Source organism: Conger conger, chromosome 13 (assembly GCF_963514075.1).
Source record: "Conger conger chromosome 13, fConCon1.1, whole genome shotgun sequence".
Taxonomy (NCBI): Eukaryota; Metazoa; Chordata; class Actinopteri; order Anguilliformes; family Congridae; genus Conger; species Conger conger.
The window spans coordinates 20,852,201-20,878,121 of record NC_083772.1 but is presented as its reverse complement, the minus strand read 5'-3'; the positions used below and the strand labels follow the sequence as shown (position 1 = coordinate 20,878,121).

The 25,921-nt window shown below is 43.7% G+C and overlaps 1 protein-coding gene across 2 annotated transcripts in view; it reads left to right on the top strand.

Annotated features, from left to right (window-relative positions):
* LOC133108412 (1,4-alpha-glucan-branching enzyme-like) overlaps window positions 1–25,921 on the top strand; it is a 117,576-nt gene that overhangs the window by 2,668 nt on the left and 88,987 nt on the right. The window contains exons 2-4 of one of the 2 annotated variants that reach the window (XM_061217923.1): window positions 1,340–1,441; window positions 19,298–19,467; window positions 25,693–25,808. In XM_061217923.1, coding sequence (XP_061073907.1) covers window positions 1,340–1,441; window positions 19,298–19,467; window positions 25,693–25,808 — 388 coding nt within the window. The remainder of the gene's footprint in view (window positions 1–1,339; window positions 1,442–19,297; window positions 19,468–25,692; window positions 25,809–25,921) is intronic. The other variant, XM_061217924.1, reaches the window with a different exon arrangement.

Here is a 25,921-nt window from a genome sequence, read left to right as displayed (position 1 = left end):
TGAATATTATAGAAATCATGCTCAGACACATAAAAAAGCACACTATCCGCATCATATCTTTGGTTTCAGGGAGGGATGGAGAGACTGAAATATCCCACTCCCTATATTTTCATATGAATCAGTCTCTAGACTAACTAGGTATGCTTGTGAGATTTGTTGTTTGTGAGACTTGACGATGTGAGATGGAGTGTTCCAGCAGTGTCACTGTCCCAAAGTAGAAATTAAGCCTACAGCTACGATCAGCATTCAGCATAAGGGGCTTTCTCCCTGTGGAACCGCTGGAGTCGGGCTCAGCGCTCCTCACACCCTTTGAAATCGGAGAAGAGTAGGCAGGGTCACGGCCTCAGGGTGACACTGCAGTTAGTAATGTGCAGCCGCTTGCCAAGCTTGTTGGCTGGTTGTGTAATTTGAGGACATACAAAACCACCCACCTTTTCTATTAAACCGTTCAGCTGCAGGACTCCTTTACCCTTGACCGTGTCTCCTGTGTTTCTCTGAGAATGGATTGTGCAGCCTAAATGCTGTTTTCAATTCCTGACTCCCCGTATTTATTTATTGTCTAGGTGCTTTCATCTTGTTTAGAAATGCACCTTTATTTGCCTTTGGCTCTCGTCATCCCTTGTTGTGGTTGCTTTCCTTGCTGGATGTATCATTAATACTAATTACCACAATGATAATAACAGCTAAAGGAAAGTTTTGTGTTGTCGAGTAGTCATTTTTCATTGGCTGTTGGCAGTCCGCATTGGCTTGATTGGTGATAGCTGGCACTGAATGTAGGCTAATTATGGTAAAAAGATTCAGGCCTGCTATACTTAGCAACTGATATCCAGTACTTTGTGTTCTGCAGTTTACACAAGTGTCAAAAAGACAGGGTCCTGATTTGTTATCTCCCTCTTTATTTGAGGATAAAAAAAGATGTAGCCTATATTTCTGTGGCTGTGTATTAAGAAGAGAGGGGGGGGGTTACATGTCCCTGCTGGAAAAAAGACAACTTTATACTAACTCAACGTGGTTTGACCAGCTCAAGCTAGGTTTTTGAAACAGCTGGTAGCTAGCTGGTAATTTCCAGCTGGTCCTAGCTGGATTTTACACCTGGGCTGGCATTTCTGTGCTTGTGGTGATGGGGTCTTTCAATGTAAACCGCTTTACAGCCTGTTTTTTGAGCATAGATGGAGTTCATGAAAATGTATTTCCTATTTTGCAGTTGCCTGTCAGGTTGTTGCTGAGCACTGTCTGAATAACAGCCATCTTTGCAGATTCCACCCCTGTCCCTGGACGTCTGAGCCGGCACCCCCTGTTCCCCCATGTCTGGCTCACCTCCTTATTTAATTTATTACAGTTTTCCCTTCCTCAAGCGGCAGAGGAGCGGACATAATGGTTTCAGGAGCTGTCACGGCGTCTTCAGGAAGTCTGCTGGCAGACTGCTGCTAATTGTCAAGAAGTACTGTAAATCCGGCTCTCACATACGCTAAAGGCTCCCACCACCGCTAACAAAGGGAGTCAGAACTTGTTCAGTGTCACTTTCGGCAGGCTTTCTACCTGTCTGTCTGAGTCTCTGCTCATTTGGGGAGGTGGTGGCTGGTAGCCATTAGGTAGTCCTTGTGCTTGTGGTGACACTTTCTGAAAGGGGTTGCCAGCCGACATCTACGAGTCTCGCATGGCTTTGTGGTGAAGGTAACGAGAGTCACAGGACAGGGACAGGTTTTATCCACCACTACTCCCCGTGTCCTGAAATAGAGTGAGATTGAATGCAAAGTTTTAGCTAACCTATGCCAACCAAGTATTAACTGGCACTTTTGTTTTTTAAGGGGGGGCGTTGACTGTGTATGAAATATCCCTGTGCAAAAAAACGAAAAAAAACACTCTTGTAGATAAGGTTGCCTGATAAGTTTGTGCCGGTGTTAGTTTAGCGTGCAAACAGATATGGTGGTTTTTTTACATTTGGAATGTGAATTTTTTTTTCTTGTCTTGAAAATTTATTGAGCAGAAAATAAAAATAATGTCATGTGCAAAACGTAGGCTGGCTTTAATTTAATCAGGCTTCATAGGCCTGGGTGATTGTCATGAAGTTATGTAAGAGGGGGGGACATGTGATTGCATCCTGACACCAGCTCCTATCGTAAGATCTCATTTGTGATTAAGCTTTTTGGTTGGGGTTAAATTCGACCTCTTAACAGTTTATAAAATTTCACATGCTTTCCTTCCTGTTCTCTAGATTCGGCTGCAGTGGTAAACTAGATTAATTATACGGGACGGCTCTCTCGTCCCGACTGAAACTGACCATCAATAATTCACCTGAAATAAGCCCTTGTGCAATAAAGCGTAAGGATTCTATGTAATAAATACAAAAAAATAAATTCAATAGTTACTTTGTTTCTTACTTTATTTGGTACTTGGTCACTTGGTTACTTATCTGTTTACTGAAATTAATTCTCTGGCCTGTTTAGTTTAGCCTGCTTGTCAGCGCTAATAAATCAGTCGGCCTACACCATTTATTGTCCCAGAAGGCAATTTGCTCTGCTTCTACTTGTAATATATCTAGTTTACTGAGTTTAGAGTCCACTCCAGCCTCATCGTGACTTATGGGCCGGGAATAGTGCTCTGGGAATACTGGTACAGTGGGGGGGGGAGCCCGGAGCTCAAGGTGTAGTATTCCCGTTTCCTGTGAGAAGAGGAAATTGATGAATCGTCCACCGGGCAGTGACTCTAATTAGCCTCGGCCTGAAACGATGTCTGTCGGGTGACTTTTGTTGAAGGATAATTGGCAAAAACGAGAGTTGTAAAAGTATTAATGACTTCATCCTGAGTGTCTGATGTTCATAAGTATGCATTTATTCATAGAATTTGTAAGTGTCGGCCAGTGATATGTTTAGAAAAAAAAAATTCTATTTCCATAACTGATTGGTGATGCCCTCATTGAAAGGTCGTGCTTAGGTCAGGGGTAACTAGACAGCATTTCACATTTAAGAGATGGCACAAGTCTGGTGAGACTGGGTAGCTGACTTTTCAGAGATATGGTATCTCTCCCATGCAAACTGGAGTCTGGAGTCTTAACACATTCTCAGCTGTGGTCTATTCTCTATCTGTTAGCCTTTCTGCTTTCGATTTCCCTGAATAAAGCAACAAATATAAATATAAAGGAGAATGGACTACCCTGCTCGTCTGCACCATTTTATTAAGATATGAAGTTATGGGATAATGCACTGGCTTCAAAAATAAATTTGACATTTTAAAATACTTTTCTATATGTTCATCAGATGTTGATGATTGGCATTGCATTCAGACGCTGAAAGCTGATTTGATCTGATGCTGATTGCTTGGCTGCATTTTGAGGGAGTTTATTCCTGCCGGTTTTGCCTAACGAGCGAGCCGTTGTGCGGCCCGTCAGTGTGAGGGAGGCAGAGAAAGAGCTGTCAGTACCACATCTCTGAGTCTGCTGCTTGTAATTCAGGATCGCGGTCGAGGCTTAACGGCCCGGCAACTTTCCTGTGACAGCATTGTGCTGAATTTTTCTGCGGTCCTTTTAAGTTTCACAGATAGGTGCAGAATAATGTGGAAGGAAGGCCCCAACCAATGGCAGTTACTGTCATTAAAGTTTCAGACCGTGAACCGAAGTCGCCCTGTCAGAATGTCACTTTGAATAATTGGATTTTTTTATTCTGCAAACGGACCGTTTTTGGGGTATGGTGTGTGTGTGGTGTGAATCGTGATGACATTATACCTTAAGCAGGACTTCAGAATGCTCAGAGGTCTTTACATTATGAAATTTAATCTGCAGAATGTTACCTGCTGATAGATTTAAATAATATTGCCCAAGTTTCATAGCTTTTTGTGGGAGGGTGTTCCTCCAGTGTGTACAGACTGTCGTGGGCTTGCAGTAGGCATAATTCCCCATCTAGTTTATGAATAGAGAGGCCTTCTTTTTTTCGCCACCCCTGCTTTAAAAAAAATAGTGATTGAAAGTTAAGGAAAAATACTGTGACACAGTCTATATCGCTGAAGCTTTAGTTATGAATTCTGCTTTTTTAGCCCTTAAGTGTGCACTAATTGTCCTAAGGAGCTGTACTGGGAGTCATGCAGCCCTGTATTGGACTATAGTAGGGGGCCCCCGTGTAGTATCCGTCTGCTTCACTGTGATGACTGCAGTATCAGTGTCCAGCCTTTCTCCACATGAGTTAATTACGCTGACATTATAATGGGTCACCCAGAGGAGATGAGGTGCATGAGGATACAGATTAAATCACCCCCCCCCCCCCACCCCATTTCACCCAAAATGGATTCATTTGATTTAACTTCAGTAAGAATCCTGAGATGTAATGGGCCTACTAATTTCCTCTTTTAAGTGAGGCCTTTGAGTCGTGATAAGTGTCTGGCAAATGGTAACTTCTAGAACATTTTCTTCCACTCCATTGACTTGCATAATCACGGTATTGTGCGGTTAGTGAGCGAGGGAGCGTTCGAGTGCAAGGGTGTTAGCCCTGCTGAAAAAAAAAAAGAAAAAAAAAAGCTCAAGCTGGTTTTGAAATGGCTGGTAGCTGGTTGAACAGTTCAGACCAGCGGCCCAGCCTGACCTGGTTTGACCAGCTCAAACTATGTTTTGCAACAGCGACCAGCTGCCAGTTGCTACCAGCTCGTGGGCTCGTGAAAAGTGTTTTGAAGCCACAGAACTCGTGTTTACCCATGCCGCCATGTTGTACAATTTGGAGCCAGAGACTTTGCAGTAGGGAAGCCAATGCGGCTCCTTCACTAAGCGTGCGAGAGAGAATCTGTCCCTAATTTGTCCACAAAGTACTGCTGCATTGAACTCATGACACAATAACTTAAAGGTAATAAGCACATGGGGAGATATTAGATGAAAGAAAAACACTTATTGCCACTAAATTTTAAAAAGTATTGACTTCATGTTTTGACCGCAATTGTACCATTGAGTTTACATTGAAAACGGGACTGAATTCCCTACACTGGAGCCAACCGCAGTGGTGCTAGTGAGCGCCATCTCTCAGCATGAAAAAGTAGGTTCTTGGTGTGAACCAACTGAAATGATTGGCCTATCTCTGTGGGGTGTCGATGAGGATGAAGCTCTGATTGGTGGAGGGCTGTAGTCCCTCCTGAGTCGCCAGGGTGTGACCAATCGTCAGGAACTTTGGAGCTTTTTTAGAAAAGTTCACCTGTCAAAGACATTTCCAAAGATGGGTATGAATAGGGGGGAGTGAATAAACTATTTATGAAACAATTTAAACAGCTTGAGTTGACTCAAGAATGTGTTTTACCCGCCCTTTTAAAGTAAAATGAATTTGAGCTTCCAATCTAAATTTAAACAAAAACTCTATCTTTCGGTCTGCTAATGAAGTGTTTTATGAAATTTTAAAACATGAAACACTGTGAATGCTTTTCTTTTAAATTAATTTATCCATTCCTGCTTCAGATAAATATTTATAAATCTGCTTTCTCCTTTTTGATTTAATATAAGAGTCACTCTCTTCAATTTCATCTTCTTTTTCCAGTTTTTCTTCAGATTCTCAGTTGATGTCACCCTTGATGTTTTGGCAGGTCTCTGTGCTAGAAACAAAGTGACTCTTTTAGCACAATGACCGATGTGGAATGAAGGCTTGAAACAGAACCAAGCAAGCGACCTAGTGTAGCAACTGTTTATTTGAAGGGAGAAGGCATATTCCCTCATGTGCAGTCGTATTGTAGTTGTTTATTAAGGATTTGCAAGTGTTTTTACTCATGGTTGTTACACCCCTACATTGCTCTCGGGCTGGGAGAGTTATGCCTTGAACTCTGGACTCTCTATGGTTTTGGCGAGATTAGTATTTCACCTTTTCCTTGCCATTTGTTTCAATGGCAAAATCCTCATAGTCTTTTTCCAGCCATAAGAGCTGAATGGTTGTGATCATCATTGCAGCCATAGGCTACACTATTAATGAAAAAATGTGTATATTTAGTTTGGACAGAGAAAATATATGTTAAACACGGTACTGATTCATTTATTTTGTGTAATAATTTTTAATGGAACATGCTTATTAGTTAGGCCCACATTTTGTCTTGGGGAATGGAGTGAATTGGCCTACTTACTCCACAAGCATGCAATTGAAGTCCCATGGGAGGCAAATGGTTTTGTTTTATACAGCCTAACGTCGCTTCTTAATTACATTATTGAAATCCTTTTTCAGCTGGGCAGCAAAAGCGTATTGTCATTTATCAGCATAGATTAGTTCAGTGACCGACTACCATAAACTCAGAACCACTTCAGCCAGCCGAGAATCCAGCTCATCACCGCTGCTCTAACGCTGATTTTAATCCTCCATTTTGAGCTGATGTGCGGGTGGAGGCAGTGTCTTACGGGTGGAGGCAGTGTCTTACGGGGGACTGATTCTTGAGTAGAGGCAGTGTCTTACGGGTAGAGGCAGTGTCTTATGGGTGGAGGCAGTGTCTTACGGGGACCTGCGCACACGCGTTGTTCTGTGAGTTGAGATCCACAGGGTCTCTCCAGGGGCCGGGGAGGTGACTGGTCTGGCAGATACAGTGCAGTGGAGCCATCACGCTCACAGCGTGGGCCCGTCAGCGAACAGGAGGAGTGTTTATAGCACCTGTCTGTCTGCTCAGAGGAATAGAGCTCATTTCGCATACGTTGCCACCGCTGGGCAGAAATTATCCTTTTTTAATTATTGTTATTTATTAATTTCTTTTTCTTGGATCCGCTGCACTGCACACGTCATGGTAACTGTTACGTAACGGAAACCCAACAATGTAACAAAGACAAATGGGTGTAAAAGTTCGTAACATTTAACACACAACCACAGTAATATGTAAAGGCGTGACTGAAACGCAACACGGGATTTATCGGTTAAATAATCATTTAATATTTACAAGTTAATGATCGTCTTAATCCTAAGCTTAAACCTATAACTCTAAACTATAAACTATTTACAGAGCCTCACCAGGCAGTCCATACAGCGGTCCAAGGTCGTCCGATGGTCGGTTCTTGTAAGTCCAAAAGAAGAACCGAAAACGCTGGGCTTGTGAGACTAAATAAAGTATTCTATAGTCTTGATAATTAATAGCTAAAAGTGGTAAACCTAAATAACCAAAAGGGAGAGCGAGAAGAGAATATGGCTCAAAGTAGATGAGTCTCAAGAAGATTATTCAAATGATGATTCGTATGGTGATTCAAATGGCGATTCTGATGAGATGACGACGTCCAGCTGTTATATAGTCGTGCATCTTTTAATCCCACGTCGCGCCGCGATCCCTCGTCTCCGGGCGACGTAAAGGCATCCTGGTCTCCGCAGCATCTGCATGGCCAGGTGGTTCCTCCGCGACGGTCGTCATGGACATCCACCAAGGCAGGTCACCCGGCAACAGGATGCACTCCTACCTGTATAGGGAAAAACCAGCACGCGGCAATACCCAGCCAAAAACTCCAAACAGTACCCTTAAAATTACATCCCTAGATCTAACCTTATAATACACTGGGATGTAACAGTAACGCAACGTGGAAATCATTGGTCCTGCGTCGGTCCTGCAGTCACACCACACATTACACACTCCTGAGCACATTGCCGCAATAATATAATCTTATTATTATTATTATTATTATTATTATTATATTTTTAGCTGATGCTTATATCCAAAGCAACTTACAGTTGATTCACCTAAGCAGGGGACAATCCTCCCTGGAGCAATGCATGCCAAACAGCTGTACGGATCTTATTGTGGCTACAACGGGGCTTGAACCACCAACCTTCCGGGTCCCAGTCAAGCACATCTACCAAATTTGGAGATGTAAGTTAATGCAGAAACTCTGGACAAGTCACATGTGTCCTTGGTCAAGTATATATTATAAAAAGGCTACATTGATTAGTTCTACATAGATTTCAACTCACTGAAACATACAATCATGTGAAAGAATGATGTATGTTGTTCTAGAATTCTGAATTTTACTGTTTAACGGGCCTGAGTATTTTAAATGCTGTAGGCGTTTCATGCAGATCTGACCTGAACCACAGGAACACTTTGAGCACTGTCTGCAGTTGGCTGATTTGAATGTTCTTCATAACAATGGTAGTTCAGACTCATTTAGTGCCTTTTCCCAGCCTTTTACAGCAGTTTGTCATGGCAGTTGTAATGTAATCATTATTCAACTTCAAGAACCTGAATGAATAATGTATAATATTTAGTTTATGGTTTCGATCAACAATATAATAACTGCAGTAATATTTTTGCATGCATTTTCCACCATAATTTAAAGTGTTGTCAGTGTTCATCAGGCTAAATCAGGCCTGACCAGACCTTGAATAACCAGAGATTGTAATGATGTTGTTGTAGCTATGCTTTCTTTTCCTTCCACTGTTAAATATTAAAGTAGAGAAACGCTTGTATTTTGAGGCACCGTGTTCTACTGTTAAAAGCTTCCCCTGCACGCTGTATGGTATTGTAAACAGTGTAGCAGAAATATCTGCGTGCGTGTCTGACATTGCTCCAGGGAAGAGCAGGCCATAACCCTGACGTGATTTATGGGTGCTACTTCCCCTGGGATGACATCTGCATTCCTGTCACAGACATGACAGCCCACCACCGCTCTCTCCTCCGTACGTACTGTTTACCCCAGCCTCCTCGTCCTGACCCGGGGTACACGCCGTTCGCCTGGGTTTGGGGGTATTTCTCCACCTGTTTGTGCCAATTCGTGTAAGGAACACCTGAGCGTAAACCCCCCACCCGCACACCCCACATACCCCTGACTCGCCCAGAGCGGGGGGTTCAGGTTCTGGGAAAAAACCTCCCAGATCTGCTGAAACAGACCCTCCTTTCATCAGCATGAGATTTGACCCAGTTCCCATTTTTAAGGGCTTCAGAACCACAGATGATGGGTTTGGCTTTTAATTGAAGCCCTGTGAGATGAAATGGATCTTGGTGTACGTGCAGTCTGGCTGCAGTGAGAGTTTTATTGTAACCTGAGTGTCCTGATGGTTTTTATTTCAGGTTTTTTCCCCTTGTTGAAAGCTGGAGTTTGTAGTTCGGAGCCCTTTTTCCTGCCTATATATTCTGTTCTTTATATAGGCCTATAGTTGGGTGCGTGACACCTGAGAAGGACATTACGTAAGTCTTCTGCCATTGATTATTGACAAAAAATGAGAAGGGCTATTTCAAGGCCTCTGTATGGAATCTTATATCAAAGTATTATTTTTCAGTTGTATCTATAACAGCACCACAATTATGAATGCATTGTTTTACAGGGAATCTTGTAAGATTGTAACAAATTAATTTCTATGGGTTGATCCATTGTCTGTCTATAGATCCATTGTGTGTCTATGGATCCAGTTTTTCCACGGTTTAATGTTTCTCACAATGGTTCCCAAGACAAAGTAAAGCCTGGCAGTGTTGCCATGGATTTGAATAATACATGTCAGCTAAGTAATTGTGCTTATTCATACAAAACCAAGTATCAGCCATTTCAAGGATATTACTTTCTTCCTAAATAATTGGTTAGGTCATTAAAAACATGCTAAAGATTAATTATCTAAATTTAGCTGCAATATGTGTGGATTTATTTAATTCCAGACCGAATGCAAAAAAAAAAACGTACTGAATAATAGAGCAGCATTTGAGCACATTGTACAGGAAAGGAAAACCGTGAAAGACACACAAATCATTCACTCAGTTTACTCGCTTCTTTTTCTGGTTTTCCACAATTCCTAGTTCCATAATGCCCACCTTCCGTGTCAGGTGTGACTTCCCATAGCGTATGATGCGTTGCGTTTTGTCCAACAGACAATTGGCACTCAAATCCGCACCGTGTAAAACCGCTGAAGTAGGCAAACGCTGAACAACGGTTGTGTGTTCTGGAATGTGTTTTGTGTCATATGGGGACCAATGGGTTGCATTACACACATAGTTTACACACACACACACACACACACACACACACACACCCAGAGCCACCAAACCCTCCAAAGAGTTTTTTTTTTTTTTTTTTTCTCTAAATTTGGTAACACAGTGCAAACGCACAGTTGGCTGGCTACAGTATATGAATAAAGTCCAGTCTTTCCACAGAATAGGCCGAGATAAAATCAGTAACTAGAAACTAAATGGTTCTGCTGGAGATAAAGCACACAAGCAGCAGGGGTGCCTGGGCTTAATGTAAACAAAAATCTGAAACTGAAGCAGAACTGTGTTTGATAATCATTTTGGATGGCGCCTAGCCTGGAGACATTTGTTACCGACTCAAACAAAGAAAACGGCAGGAGAGACTTCGCAACTGTTTCTCATTTAGGGTTTTAATTACGTGAAAACATATGTATTTCAAACTGATCTCAAACGCAAAGAGAACAAAAGACAAAGCAAAGCTCCCGACGCTTCTCTCGAAGGCCAGGCCCACTTTATGTCCTCGGCTGGGACATGCCCCGCGCGCTGGCATGTCCCATCCAGGAACACACAGGACCAGGTGGAATAGTTACTGCACTCAAATTAAAAAATGTATTTTATATATTATTTATTTTGTATTATTGTTGTCAAGGAAGAACTGCTGAGCTGGAATGCTAGCTTCGATCTGGAACGATCTGCGTGTCTAGTTTTAGAGCAGCGCTACTCAACTCCACGTCCTGTGGGCCGCCGTGTCTGCAGGCTTTGCTTCGACCGTGCGCTACACCTCCTGATTTCAGTAACTGGCTTATTATCTGAACCAAGAAGGTAAAATAAGGAGTGAAATCAAGTGGTGTAGCTCACAGTCGGAGTGAATACCTGCAGACACTGTGGCCTGCAGGATGAGAAGTTGGGTAGCACTGTTTTAGAGTATCGTGGGTACTGTCCTTTTTTGGCCATCAGTAGGGAGAACACTTCTCGAGGCTGGCGCTGTGTTTTAGCAGTGGTGACCTTTAAATGACTGATACTCAGACAGTTACTGATGCACTTTGAAAGAAAGACATTCACTCACTGCATGTCTATTTCTAAAGAGAATCAGCATATGCCAAGTGTGCTCGTACTAAAATGCGTTATTTTAATGTCAGTCGGGATAATACCAATTACATACGACCGAGTCACAAATACAAGGAATCGCGTGATGCGCATAACTTTTCCGAGAATGCCATCGGAACATTGTGTGGGGTCCCTCTAGTGGCCGGAATTCTCCATCCAAGCCTGGAAATCTGTGACCTTGGACACCAATTCTCTGCAGTATTGTACTCCCTCGGTAATTTATATTTTGTGCAATTACCGGCGACACCGAGTTGAGCTAATTGTAGCCGCGGCCGTACTGGAGCTGAGAGGAGCTCTGGGCGCTGTGTGAAAGCGCTAAGCGCAGGCATCTGCGCCTGAGTGTGGGCTTACGATGAGCCGGCCTCTCCTGACCCCTGCTGGTGTCCAGGCTGAGCGTGGGGGTGTTTGTTTACGCTCGGCCTCGGTGAGGGAGCGCAGCCCCGACACGATCTTCCCCACTGACACCGCTCCGCCGTGATCTCGGGCCGCCTTGATGTCAGACAAAATAAACACTGCGGATTCTGTGTAGTCGCATTCTCGTCATAATCGCTCGCCTCGCAAGGCCCTCATTTCGCGTGCACTCATCTCATTCGATTACTCATTTCCAAATTTATGTTTGAGAGACTGGCAGATTGCATTTGTGTTTCTCTTTTGCTGTGAGTCAGGAGTAGCCTATAATGTTTAGAATCTAGCATGTCTCTGCCACATTTTGTTATGTGAAAGCAGCCTTTTAAAAAAAAAAAACTATTTCTATCTTAGCATGTACATCCCCTTTTTAATCAAATGTTTTTTCCCAAACTTCAATGCACCAGATATGAAAACTGCGTTTGAAACTGCGTCTAAAATGTTATAACCCTTTGAAGAGCAGATTTTTTTTGTAATGTTTTTCAACACTCTTATGTCAGTGTTCTAGAACTCTGTTGCTTTCAGGCACCAGTATTGATTGTGACATCAAAATCAGAATGTTCAGTGAAGCACATTCTAATCTTGTGCTTGTGATTTCACACATTAAAGGGTTAGGCTAACTGGCCGATGACCTGTGTTTGTTGGGGAGTTGCACTTCTAGGTCAGAAGGTCAGGAAATCACAGAATCAAGCATTTCTTCCATTCTTTACTCATGACACAATCTTGGCCTCTCTGTTGTTGTTATTTACAAGTGTTTACTTTTTGCACAGAAGTGCCCATACAACATGGGGGAATATATTGAAATGAGAATTTCATCAGCATTTAAGTGAATTCTTTACTGTTTTTGAAATGTTATCATTTCCAGCGATTATTTGTTGACTTTGTTTGTTTGATGAATAATGGATGTGTTTTCGGCGGAGGAAAAACATTGCATGTGATCATCTGAACTCTTTTATAATGCGTAACGTGGGAGTGTGTGGATGGGGCTGCTACCCTGGGACGTTTGTTTAGCTCTTCAAGTCTACGCCTGTCTCTGCACTCGCGTTTTCACACTTAACTGCCTCATATTTATCTGGACACTGACCTGTACGGTTACTGACACACTTAACCACTTCATATTTATCTGGACACTGAATCCAAAGCGACTTACAAGTGCACTGACCTCTATGGTTACTGACACACTTAACCGCTTCATATTTATCTGGACACTGACCTCTACGGTTACTGACACACTTAACCTCCTCATATTTGTCTGGACACTGACCTCTATGGTTACTGACACACTTAACCGCTTCATATTTATCTGGACACTGACCTCTACGGTTACTGACACACTTAACCTCCTCATATTTGTCTGGACACTGACCTCTATGGTTACTGACACACTTAACCACTTCATATTTATCTGGACACTGACCTCTACAGTTACTGACACACTTAACCGCTTCATATTTACTGACACACTTAACCGCTTCATATTTATCTGGACACTGACCTCAACAGTTACTGACACACTTAACCGCTTCATATTTACTGACACACTTAACCGCTTCATATTTATCTGGACACTGACCTCTACAGTCACTGACACACTTAACCGCTTCATATTTATCTGGTGACTGACCTCTAGGGTTATTGGGATGACTGCACCAGTGATTTCCATTGAATCACCAGTGATTTCACTTCATTAGTTCACAGGTGTATTTGTCTTTGCACACTCACCGTTGTAAGTGCTGTTATCCATGAAAGGACTAATGTTCTGCGCCTCTTGGTTACCTGTCTGTGCCGTATTTTAAAACGGTCTGCAGTGTTAATGTATCTTGCGGGACGTGTGGTGTGCGGATCTGTGGTGTTTAATGCTCCTGAAAGGGACAAGATGGCTATTTTACCTTGGAGGGGCTCATTTCTCTTTCCCTTGTCTTTCCCTGTTTGGTTGTTTTTTAAACCAGCAGACCGGTGTAATAGCCCCCCACCCACCTGTTTTGCTGTGCCCCGGGCACCGTGAGTAATCACAGCTAATTGCTCCCTCAATGGGCAGCCATGGGGCTTAAATAACGGTTTAACTTGAGACACCTGCAGGAGAATGATTAGTCTTTTGTCCACAAGGCACAAAATGGCTGCCAGATTCCATTTAAATATAGTCGTGACACAGCAAGTTGCGCGTGATCTGGGCCACGGGTGGCCAAAGGGTCAGTGGCAAACGTAGGAGGACAACTGTGTGAGGGAGGGGTGGAGACTGGGCCGTGGCCAATGAGAGTGAGGGTGTGTGTGTGTGTATGTGTGGGTGTGTGGATGAGCCTGTGTGATGGTCCCCAGTGTGTGGTCATGTAAGGCCAGCTAGGGCAGCAATTCTGCAACTCCCTGTAGACCTCGAAAGGGTGTCAGCTGTATTCATAGGTGTTATTCTGGGCCCACTAATGTAGACTCTAGATTATGTTTCTTAATGGAAAATCCTTTTTTTTTTTAAATCAACACAGGGGATTAAAATATCCAATATAAGGTTACCAGCAAAAACTAAAGGTTTTTAAAGGTTACTTGGAAGAAAAGTTTAGAAGGAGATTATGGTTATAGAATGTGATTTTTATTTTAAATGTTTTTATTCTATAAATACCTTCTGGTCAGTTGAGGTTAAGCCGTACAGGGAGGGTCCTCCTCCCACTCATATCTGTGCAAGCCTGACTTGCTTGTCAGGATGTCATCTTTGTAAACTATAAGATGTTTATTTGGTCTAATCTTTCTGATTGCATATCAATTGGTGTCTCAACAGGAACTGAAGTTTCAGGTTCATGTTTGTGCAGGCTACTGTAGCCAACACGCTACTACTTACACTTCAAACTAGCAAGCTATTTTGTAGCTTTAAATGTGCTGACCGCATACAAGATCCCGGCCTACCAGATCCTCTCTGTGTGGAGCTGTTATTCACGTGGGTTTACTCAGGGTACTCTGGTTTCCTCCCACACTTAAGACACGCATGTCAGGTTGGGTGTGCTCCTGCCGTAGCCCTTGACCGAGGCATGGCCTCAGAACTGGAGTTGGTCCCCGGGTGCTGCACTGTGGCTGCCCACTGCTCCGATGTGACTTGGATGGGTCAAATGCAGAGGACAAATTACTCCACGAAGTTCAATAAAGTATATCTCCTAAGTCTAAACCATTCTCAGAAAAGTGTAATGATTATGATGGTTGATGTAAACTTTGATGAGGGAGAAGCTGATTAAGTAAGCTGTCCCAATATCCCAATTTCCGTCCTTGTTCTCTCATCTCCTCTCCTTTGCTCCACATACTTAAGGGTAGGAGACGAGTGGAGTGGGGGAGTGGAGGAAAGGAGGTGAAAGGTAATGGGATAAACTCCCTGACTTGCGGTATACGTCTTCAGCGCAGCTCTCTTATGCTTGCACTGAATACACCGGACTCATCAGAAATGGCTGAGGAGCCAACTGTTTTTTGGTCCCCTAAAATGGTGGGACTGTGTAAAAAGATGCAATTCCTACAGGGATTGCCCGATATGGATGTAAATGGCCTCAAATTAAAGGTGACAGTGTGCCCTTGAAACCATGAATATGAGGTTAATGTGCTGGAGTACAGAGCCAAAAGAACAGAAATTGTACCGTTGTCCAATTATGGACTGCACTGTATTAATAAAAATGTAGGTCAGGGTCCTGTCTCATTCGTGTGTAGACCAGACTGCACTAGTCTCTCTCAGCCCGCACATCCATTCCTGGGGATCCACAGGTCTGGCCTGAATGTGGGCCTCTCTCCCCATCACCATCTGTGGAAATGAGTTCAGACTCTCCCTCACAGTCCCTCACCGGCACCTGAGGCTAATGCGGTGCTGAGGAGGCTTTTTCTGTGTGGTTCTGTTGCATTGTGGGATACCCCGCTGATATAAATGACTATGATTAAAAGGCTAAGAGAACTGGTTCTGTGTAAGCTCTGCTCAGGTAATGGTGGTAATTAAGTGCTGTAGTCTTTGGGGTCTTCCTTTCACACCCGGTCCCCCCTGTTTCCTTTGGCTGGGTTCCATAACTTTTTTTAGCGTTGGGTGAGTTTTGTCAGGCGGCTGTGGATCAGACCCCCTGTGCTGAACAAGCCTTGCTCCGTTACCCCCGACCGAGAGCCGGCGTTACTTAAAGCCCCATAATGCCGCTGTTCAGCGGTCACAGAGAGAGGTGGAGTCCGTGTAGAATCACTGTAATGAGCCCAAGGCTCTTCCCTTCCCTCACTGGAAGGCAATGGCTTTTAGAACAGAACGCTAATAGCAGCAGATTTCAAACTTGCCAGCTCAGCAAAATTGATACAGCTATATTTGATCAAAATACGAACATGAAATAAAAACTGCTGGTGAATAAGTATGTACACATTATCTATAGTTGCCTGAATTGCCCAAGGTACTGTCCTTCCCTCAGTAACACCTGGAAGGCAGCAGCTGCCTCCTAGTCTGCAAGCTGTAGGCCTGCTGTCAAGTAAGCGTATGGTTTCAGCTCAACCTCTTCAAAGCCAGTTTTTATTTTATTTATTTTATGAAACTTTATCCGAAGCTGCGTTTCTAAGCTAGCTTGTTCACTGTGGGAAGGAACTACCATTTGGTAGAGGCGCAACCTTGTGGGGTGACACTGTCAGCTGTTGGTGAAAATCAGTTATGTGGTAAAATGTGTGCTCTGCTGCTGTAGTGTGATGGGCTAGATCAAACTGAGATGCTTTGATGGATTAACTAAAAAACAACTTTGTAAAAAACTTTAACTTTAAAACTGTTAAGAAGTGATGAATTGAATTAATAAGAAGCAGGATAAGGACACACAGTGGTGTGAATACATTGAATCCTTCATGTTGGCCTACATCTTTATTGAGCTTTAGTTAGTGTTGGACAAGGTGGGGAGAAATCTGCCCCACACCAGTGCATCTTAATGCCAATTTAACATGTGTGATCTGAATATTTGAATTTAACTTATGTACTTATGGATTTAAATAATGTACTTCTACAACCAGTACTAAGCATTTAGCTCTCAGTCAGATAAGGCGTTTACTCACTCAACACACTTACACGTCACTAAAGCATGAATTGTTCATTAAGGGTGAATTAGCGTTTGCTCAGGTAAGTGGTGCAATAACGGCCATTTAGCCACACTATGCATGTATGCATGATGACTTTGGCTTACAATCAAGTTCAGGGACTCACGTTCCTGTTCATCAGACAGTCATTCATTAGCCAAGCATTTGCATAATACTACACGTCACTGCTTGCCTACTCATTAAGATGTTCTATTCTTTGTCATTTACAAATGTCTGCCATTTATAAGTGCGATGTATTGGGTAAACAAACTGTAATGGTGTGAATTATGTTTGTCTTTGGTTTCCCTGTAATGTGGACTGAACCGCATCTTCCCCAGGAAACCACTCTCTAAGCTGCCAACAAAGGTGAGCTTAGAAACTAATATATCACAGGCACAGGGACTCCCTGCTCAGACAGAAATAACACTACCAGCTATTTACCATCCTTTAGGTTCACATTCTGCAGATGAAAAATAGCTTTTAGGGGAAAAAAAATAGGAAACGTCACGGTTTAAAGTGAAGTAGGTTAGACATATTTATTAGCATGAGACTTGTACATGGATGGCACTGAATAAAACATTGGTGTTTTGGGGGGGGGGGGGGGGGTGTATGTTGTTCTGTTTTTTCAAGACCGCGTTTGAAAAGATGCCGTTCTGTGCAGAACCGAGTCTTAACAGTTCTGGTAAGCAGTCCCATTTACCACTGCGGTTGTTTGAGACAAATGCATTTCATCAGAGTCGGTAGGAGATGGTATTATTGTACAAGTGGGATTGTTCTGCTGGTAGAACTGCGTGGTCAGCCCTGCTTAAAGCTTTATGAAATTCAAAGCAGAGTGAGCGTCAGTCATGGGTGAGCGGCAGTTTGGGTGAGCGTCAGTCGGGGTGAGCGCCAGTAGTCGGAATGAGCGACAGTTGGAAGCCAGGGAAGGGAAGAGAGCAGAGGGAGGAGGTTCATTGCAGGAGACCGGCAACAGGGCATCAGCTGACAGGGAGGCGGAGGACATGTAACAAGCCGTTAGCCTAATCTCTGGGTCACTGCTGTCTAAATGGAGGTTGGTCAAAGTGTCGATTGGGCTGAGGTCTGTGTGTGAAACTGCCTGAAATCATGTCTTACCATTCACGTCAGCTGTCTCTGACTGAGGAGCACAGATGGATTCTCTCTCTCTTTCTCTGCCTCTTTCTCTTTCTCTTTATCTTTTTCTCTCTCTTTCCCTCTCCCTCTCCCTGTCATTCTCCTAGTATCTCTCTCTCACCCTCCTGTGTTTTTCCCTCTCCCTCTCCCTCTCTTCATTTTAGGCAGCTGAGGGACCATGCAGAGAATGTGGCCTCAGCACAGGAAGGCACTCAGCCACACATAGCTGTTTCATTACATTAACACATTAGCACGTGGATCGCTGGTAACCCGGCCTGCCTTGGAAGGTCAGTCTGTCTCCTCCTCCCTTCTCCTGGAAAGACCCCGGTTCAGGCGGACAGACCTCGACCGCAAAGCCACACCATCGGCATTGGGGGCCCGCCGGTCAGGTTTCATGAGTTTTTCTGGAGGAGTGCTGCCTTGCGTGGGCCCTGCCATGTCTGTGACCCCTGGGGTCAGCCGCGGCTGTTTCCTGTGTCCGTCAACGCCTGTAGCATTTTATTACCGCCCGGTCTGAACCCGGCTCTGAGGTAGCCGGGGCGCTGATTCAGATGCGTGTCAGGGCCTGCCTCTGCCAACACCAGGGAATCTGATCAGGGTGGCAGCTGCTCTGGGAAGCCTAAGTAAGATAAATGGCAAAGCGGGCCTATTTTTAACCTCCATTTTGAGTAACAGAAATGAGCTGCCGTCTGCGGCGGACTGCACTGGGCTCCCTTGAAATGTGCCATGAGTTCAGCTGACAAATTTGACAGGTTATTTAAATGGTACTTTTGAAGTCGGCACCAGTTCTCACTCCCTCTCTTTCTCTCGTCTTCTCTCTCTGTCTCTCTCTCTCTCTCTCTCTCTTTCTCTCTCTCTCTCTCTCTCTCTCTCTCTCGCTCTCTCTCGCTCTCTCTTTTGAGAACTGAGCTACAGTATGGGATGGACTCTACTGTTACAAAAAAGTTTTCCATGAAATGTATGCTTGTTATCATAACTTCAGACTTAAAATGTATTAAAATAAAGACGGTACAGAAGACATTTTTGCCGTCCTGTCAGTTTTGATAGGCCTCAGTGATTTTAGACTTTGCTGTAGTTTGTGTTTGTTATTTGTGTCCAGTATCCCAATGGGACTATCTCTTTGATCATAACAGAAGACACACAAAATGCCAGAATTGCAAAATGGCAGTAGAACGGCAGAATAATTATCAAAAAGGCCAAACTGAAAACGCTTTCCCAGGATACCATCTGGGCAAAAATTTTGAAAACCATCTTGCACTCCTGCTACCATCACATCCATCTGAAATGAGTGCAAGAAAGGTCATTATCTTCGTGTGTGAATTTACATTTTTGAGTAGTGTGTCTTTGTCCTCAGGGAGCCGTGTTTGTTCAGAGCACAGATGTGTCTGAAACTCCTGTAGAATAACCTTATTTATTTGCTTTTTTATGACTTAACAGAGTGTAAATGCAGAAAAGACGCTCTGCTAAATTTTAGGGGTATCATGCAGAGCTTAATAGCTTTGGGATTTCCAGCTGTGCAGATTCGCTAAACCCCGCTTTCTTCTCCCTCCCCTCCCCATTTTATTCCCATTTGTCCGCTGAACAGCGAGTGCACACTAAATTAATCTCCTTCTGTCCGACTCGGTTTTTCTCTCTCTCTCCGATCCCTAGCACGGGGGCGGAGAGGGGTCACATTCTGCGTCTCAGTTTGCGGTCTTTAAAAGGATTGTTAACGGTTCTGGTGCATTTTGTTTTCCAGGTATGCCCAGTTTCAGAAGTGCTTGTGCCTGTTGGAGGAGGCGGAGAGCGGCTTTGACCAGTTCACACGCAGCTACCAGAGTTTTGGGGTGCATCGGCAGGCCAACAATGGGATGCTCTTTAAAGAGTGGGCCCCCGCCGCTGAGGCCCTCTTCCTAACCGGAGATTTCAGTAAGTACCAGAAATCTTTCCTTTCTCTTCTCCCTTTCTTTCTGTTATTACCTTTACATAACCTCGTCAGCAAGGATGTCCGGCCATTTGTCCGTCCATTTGTGATATCTGGAAAAGTAAAGGCTGGTGTAATGCAGGACTGGGGGTGGCCCCGCTCAACAGACCATAAGAAACCAACAGAAAAGGAAGTAGTTGGCAGGCCGCCTTTTATTGAACCCACCGATCGAACTGGTGAAAAGTCTCAGTCAAAAATGATTTGCATCAACCAAACCCTCACAAAAAACAATACACAGGAAATCATCCAATACCACTCACAAACCATGGCACAAACACCACCTTCAACCAGCTCCCAAAACCCCCTTCCTCAGGCCTGTAGCCCACTGGTTAGGTAAGAGCTACAGTGATTGCAATTAATCATAGCTGTAGCCATACCTGCGTGAAGGGCCAGTGCTGACACCTGCTGGACAACAGCCCTTCCTGGCACCACACTGGATTGTCATGAAATTTGCAGTGCACGTTCATGTTCCCACAATGAAGATACCTGTTGATTTTGGTGACCCCATGAGGCATCACCATCAGGCCAAGCTTTCAGTTTGTGATGAACATATCTAAGTTATAACAGGACTGACATGAAATTTGCCATGTGCATGTTCAGAAGCGGCGGCACGGATGGTGCAGTGGGTAGCACTGCCTCCTCACAGCAAGGAGGTCCTGGGTTCGAATCCCCGTCGGCCGGGGCCTCTCTGTGCAGAGTTTGCATGTTCTCCCCGTGTTTGCGTGGGTTTCCTCTGGGTACTCCGGTTTCCTCCCACAGTCCAAAGACATGCAGGTTAGGCTGATTGGAGAGTCTAAATTGCCCATAGGTATGAGTGTGAGTGAATGGTGTGTGTGCCCTGCGATGGACTGGCGACCTCTCCAGGGTGTATTCCTGCCTTTCGCCCAATGTATGCTGGGATAGGCTTCAGCCCCCCAGCGACCCTGTTCAGGATAAGCGGGTTAGGATAATGAATGAATGAATGAATGAATGAATGAATGTTCAGAAGCAGAATAATTATTTTGTGATAAATGTGATAAATTACCTTTCTTGTCTAGCGTCACTATCAGGCCAAATGACTAGATTGCCATGGTATTTGTTCATGCGAGGGGAGACTATTTTGCCTTGGCGGAGGTCTGCACTCTACAGAGCGTATTCTTCCTCAATATTATTTTTATTATTGCACAATCATTTTCAACCAAAAACACTTAAAAGGCTCTTGTTGCCAAGGAAACTGCACCTCATTCCTGGCTTGTAACCATTTATATATCCCATATTTTTTTTTTTTTTTAAAGGAGCAAAATGAAATAAAATGTGGGGGTTTTAATAAATGATTCAGAGCGTGGCGTTGTGATGCCAGGCTTGTGTATCATCTTTCGTGTGTCTTTCCTCCCCGTTCGGCAGAAGGAGCGCATGTTTTTTTAATGGCTTCTCACTCCGGTTAACTCCTGTGTGTGAAATCTCAGAGGTGCAGGTTTATGGGAGTGTTCCGTACAGCTCCGACTCTACCCTTTTGGTTTCTGACGGTGTGACGGCCTCGCCTTCGGCGTATCGTGATGTATTGTACGTCAGCGATACTGCTGTACACTGGCCCTGCTCCTGCCACAGAGCGACGCACGAGAACACACAGAAATGGCCAGGAAGTGAAGCAATACTTCTACTGAACAACACGCCCAAGCACGCAGGAAGTAGTGTTAACGTGGAAGATTGCACCACACAAATTTTTTTTATCATTGCGCATGATTGCGTGTGTTGATTTGTCTGTATGTCTGCGCCACCATTAGCAGTCATGTCATGTGATTCTGTAAAAGTGGGGCAGCCTGTAGTCCAGTGATTAAGGTATTTGAAGCAGCTGTGTTAGCCGCTAAGTGAACAGACATGTACAGCAAAGTGAATAGTGCTGATTGAGAACTTTCCACATTTGTAAAACAAGATAAAATAAAAATGCAGTTATCAAAAATGTAAATAAAAGGTTCTGTTGCTGTTCTGTGCCATGTCCCAGACCGGTTTAATACTCTGACTCTTGCCTTCAGGGAGCTTCAGCGCAGCTATAAAATGGTGGAACTTGCTGATGGGACACGATTAGCAGAGAAATGCTGGCCGTGCCCACGCGTCTCGTCCCAAAAAAATGAAAAGAACACCTCTGCATCTTTTGCGACGTGTTTAAACAAAGAGAGAAACCGTGTAGGCTGCAAATGGATCCATATTTTGGTGTTCTTTCATATCCAGGATTCACAAAGCAGGATTAATGTTACTGAGTTACCTGGATAAGTATAACGCCGAACACTCATTAAACTGGAGCGTGGATTGAAGTAAAATGGGCGGTTTACTCCAGCTAACTCAGTAAACCAGCTTTGTGAAATACTCCCCCGGGCTGTTTCATAAACGTGGTCCAAAGGAGATCTTGCATCTCTACATTTGTTGTGAAATTCATCATCAAAGACATTCTTTTGGGGAGAGTAGATTGCTAGTATAAACCAAAGATACACTAAGATAAATCAATCATGTTGTTAGAACGCGTCAAATGCTACTATCTCAGATTGGGATGATTACCTGTTGAATTACTAGTTCTTGAGCCCCATTGAACAACTTTTTGTTCTTAATCAGTAAAGCTATGAATCAGTACGTGTACATAACACCAATTTAAGTCTGGTAAAGCCAGTCTGGTTAAGCCATATTGACCCCAAAACGTTTTTTGAAGGTTATCTCTCTACTCCAGTTATGAAGGGAGGGAGTTGTGTCCCATTTCATTTTGAGTGCGGCTTCAGAGTTTTGTTGCGAGAGTTACGTGAGGTTGGGAGACGACTGACACTGGGCTAAGGAAACTCTGCGGCTCTAACTCGTCATCTTATGTATGAATCCAATAAAACAGTATTTTTACTCTGAACATTTAGCTACTCTTGACATTAAGACATACAGACCATGAAAGCAAATATATTCATATGTATGGTTGTTTGTGATTGGTGAACGGTGATAAGCTGGCTTCTCTCCAAACAATGCACAACTCCGGTGTTACTTTGACATATTGCGTTTAAAAGCTTAAAAACAATATTTTTTTTCACTGAATTTTGGCATTATGACATGAAGATTATGAAAGCCAAGGTATTGTTCTACAAAATTAAGATGGAAGCCCAAAACAGCCAGGAATGTAACATTTTTACATCAACATCGATTTATGTGAAATTGGCCATCGCAAACTATGAATGCTTATGATAGAGTGGGTTACATATATATTAATTTCCTGGTTCGTTAGTATCCATCCATGGCTGTTGAGTCCGTGTTCAGTGCATTGCAGGTCCAGTTTCATACGGGTGGGAGGAGTGACATCTCTTATGTCCCTTATCTGTGCCTTTAGTTCATTTAAAATTCATGCCTTGGTCAGGAAGGGCTACTCTCAATTCACTGACCAAGCCTTTAAATTATACATGTAGTTCTCCGTGATGGAATATAAGCTTAAATTGGAGTATTGATTTATATAGTCTGCAGAAATATGTATTTTTATATTGGTCCTACCTAACAGAGCTCTAGAGATGGCGTACCACCATGGAAATGGAATTTTACTGAATATCTTCCACTCCGCACCACTACAGAATGATTTGCCGTCATTACCAGACTTAAATTGGGTGCTGTGTGTTGGGTCACGCCAAATTGCAAGGTTAGCCCGCTAATTGCACTCATGCTCGCTGTGCGCTAGCAATTTGCTCCATAAATCCATTACTGTAATTCCTACCAATCGCAGGATGTTTAGTGATAAATCTGTTTTTCATTGGATACAGCGAATAAACCAAAATCATACTTAGGATTAATTATCCCATCTCTGTGCGTATTTTTAGTAAAAACCCTCCCTTTGCATGTAAAAAGGGGGCCAATTTGTTTCCGTTGTGCTGTTTTAATTACAGATTAACGAGCCAAATATTGAATAATTTATTATGATTGTCTTTAAATAAGAAGTAAATCTGTGCTTGGCTTCATGGCATGGGAAAGACTGGGGAAGTGTATTCACACAGATTGCACAGAGAGTCAGTACTGGGGTGTCTAATAGGTTCAGCCCTGCCCTCTGGGATCGGATGCCAGGACACGGTGCTGTACATAGCTTCACATGGTAATGATGATATGTGATATGCTCTGTGAAAAACAGCCGAATAGACCCCAAAACGTAGAGAGTCAGTACCGGGGTGTTTAATAGGCTCAGCCCTGTCCTCTGGGATGGGATGCCAGGACACGGTGCTGTGCAGCTTCACGTGGAGTTTTCTGCAGGCAGGGGTGGCGTGCCCCGCTCCCGGTGTGGAACGCCCCGTCACGCTCCCGCTGCGACACTCATCAGAACGGCCGTTAAGTGAATTCCGGAAGGCCGCAGAAGCAGGCGCGCACTCTCCCACGGCGTTGCTGCTGCTTCATTTCACACGGCGGGCTCCAGCCCAGCACGCACAGACATGATGTGAAGGACGACTCCGCGTGAGAGCGGGATGAGCCCTCGGACATACCCGCACCCCCGCACCCCACCCTGGGCCCATACCCAAGACAATCATGCATCGCCCTGTGTGGCTGCTGACTGCAGCGAGGATCGGCAGGGTGCCGATTCAGTTCCAGACCAGGGGGCTCGTCCGGGATCGAGCTGCTCAGTAGACTTCCTGCTGCCACATGTTGACTGAAAATGCTGTTGCATTGTGGGAGCTCAGCTGACACGCCTTGTGGGTTTTTAAAATGGAGAATCATAGAGTGTGTTACTGCCACAGTGCGCCGAAATCATTTCAGAGCCACACACTTCTGCCCGCTATGATTGATGCTCTTTTTAAGGGTATAAATACTGTGGGTTGGCACTATTGAATATATCTAAACACGGGTGTTCGGATGTTTCCACAAAATGGGACTCACTCAACAGGAAAAGAGAGATTGATTTCCTTAACTCTTTAGATCCCTGTAAAATTGTATCCCTGACAATTTTCAACAAGGAATATTGCGAACCAAAACATGCTATAATAAAATAGAATGCTGTTCTGCATATTGGATATATGACGTTAATTTCAAAACTTATTAATCTGCAGGATTTGTTTACTGGTTTCTAACGGGTAAAAGTATTTATTTTCACCCAGAAGTTGTCCCACTGAGATTAAAAAGATTGTTTTTGCAACTGAGCCTTAGATCGATCTGGTTCTACCTGATAACAGATGTCTGATGACCTGTTATTCCTGTTTTGAGTGTTCTAGTATTCTAGTTGAGTGTTCTAGTATTAGAAACCTCACAATTTGGGGTGAATTGGGGGTGAAAAGTAATTTGTGATAAAAGAAGCCAATATTCAGACACTAAGTTAGACTAGTGCGTACAATGGCAATAATGTACACTTCTCACACAATACCGTTTTATGTAGAGAAAAGATGAATAGCTTTATGGACACTTGAACAGGAGTGCAACTAAGATGTTGAAACAGGCAACACAATAAGAAAAGCACTCAGGGTTTCTAAGAATACTGAAGAAGTTTTTGTGCAATTTCCTCCCCCCTCCTTCATTTTCCCCTTGTCTGTAACTGCCCCCTTGGTATGGTGATTATGCTTTGACCCTTGACCCGGCTGATTGCTGAGATGTGTCTGTGAGATGTAAAGTGGGGCATTTTATATTGCAAGAGAGCAGCTGAAATGGACTGTGTGAAATGTATGAAATAAAACCATGAAAATGTCTTCTTTTTCTTTTGTGTGGGACCCAGATTTGTTGAAAATGGAGAGCGGGTGGGGATGTAAACAGCGGTTATGAAAGCGTGAAATTAATGTGTCACCATAGTAATCATTTATGTATCTGGCTTGCCAGAGTTGACCAATCCAAAGAAAAACGTGCTGGAAAAGAAAATTCAAAAGTCCAAATTGGGGGAATTGGGGAATCCCTTACAACGACCAGGCTTCATGTCAGTGAACACCAGAGGTAGAAAATCCAGCTTCAGGAAATCAAAGTCACCCCTAGTATTTTGTTTTGTTCATCCTAGATTTGCTTATTACAGTAGCACAATTCTTCAGCCAGGAGATTATTAGTGAAATAATAAATGAACTAATGGGTGAAAGCAGTTGGTTGAGTTTACGTGTGGAAGAAACAGGCTGGACTTTCTCTTTCTGACCTCTGGGTACACGTTGCTGCTGCTAGGCTTTTGCTGGTGAATTCCTCAAATGAAGAGAATAACCATAATCCTCTGTGTGTTCTCTCAGACGGCTGGGACAATTTCTCTCACCCTTACAAAAAAAAAGAGTTTGGAAAATGGGAACTCTACATCCCACCGAAGGAGGACAAGTCACCGGCTGTGGAACATCTTTCCAAGCTGAAGGTTTCTTCTCATCTTATTCTTCCCTTTTTATAATGCATGTTTGTCATCTGCTAACAGCTGAGCACACACATACAAACTCACCCACTCACTCACTCAGATGAATGGAATGCAAA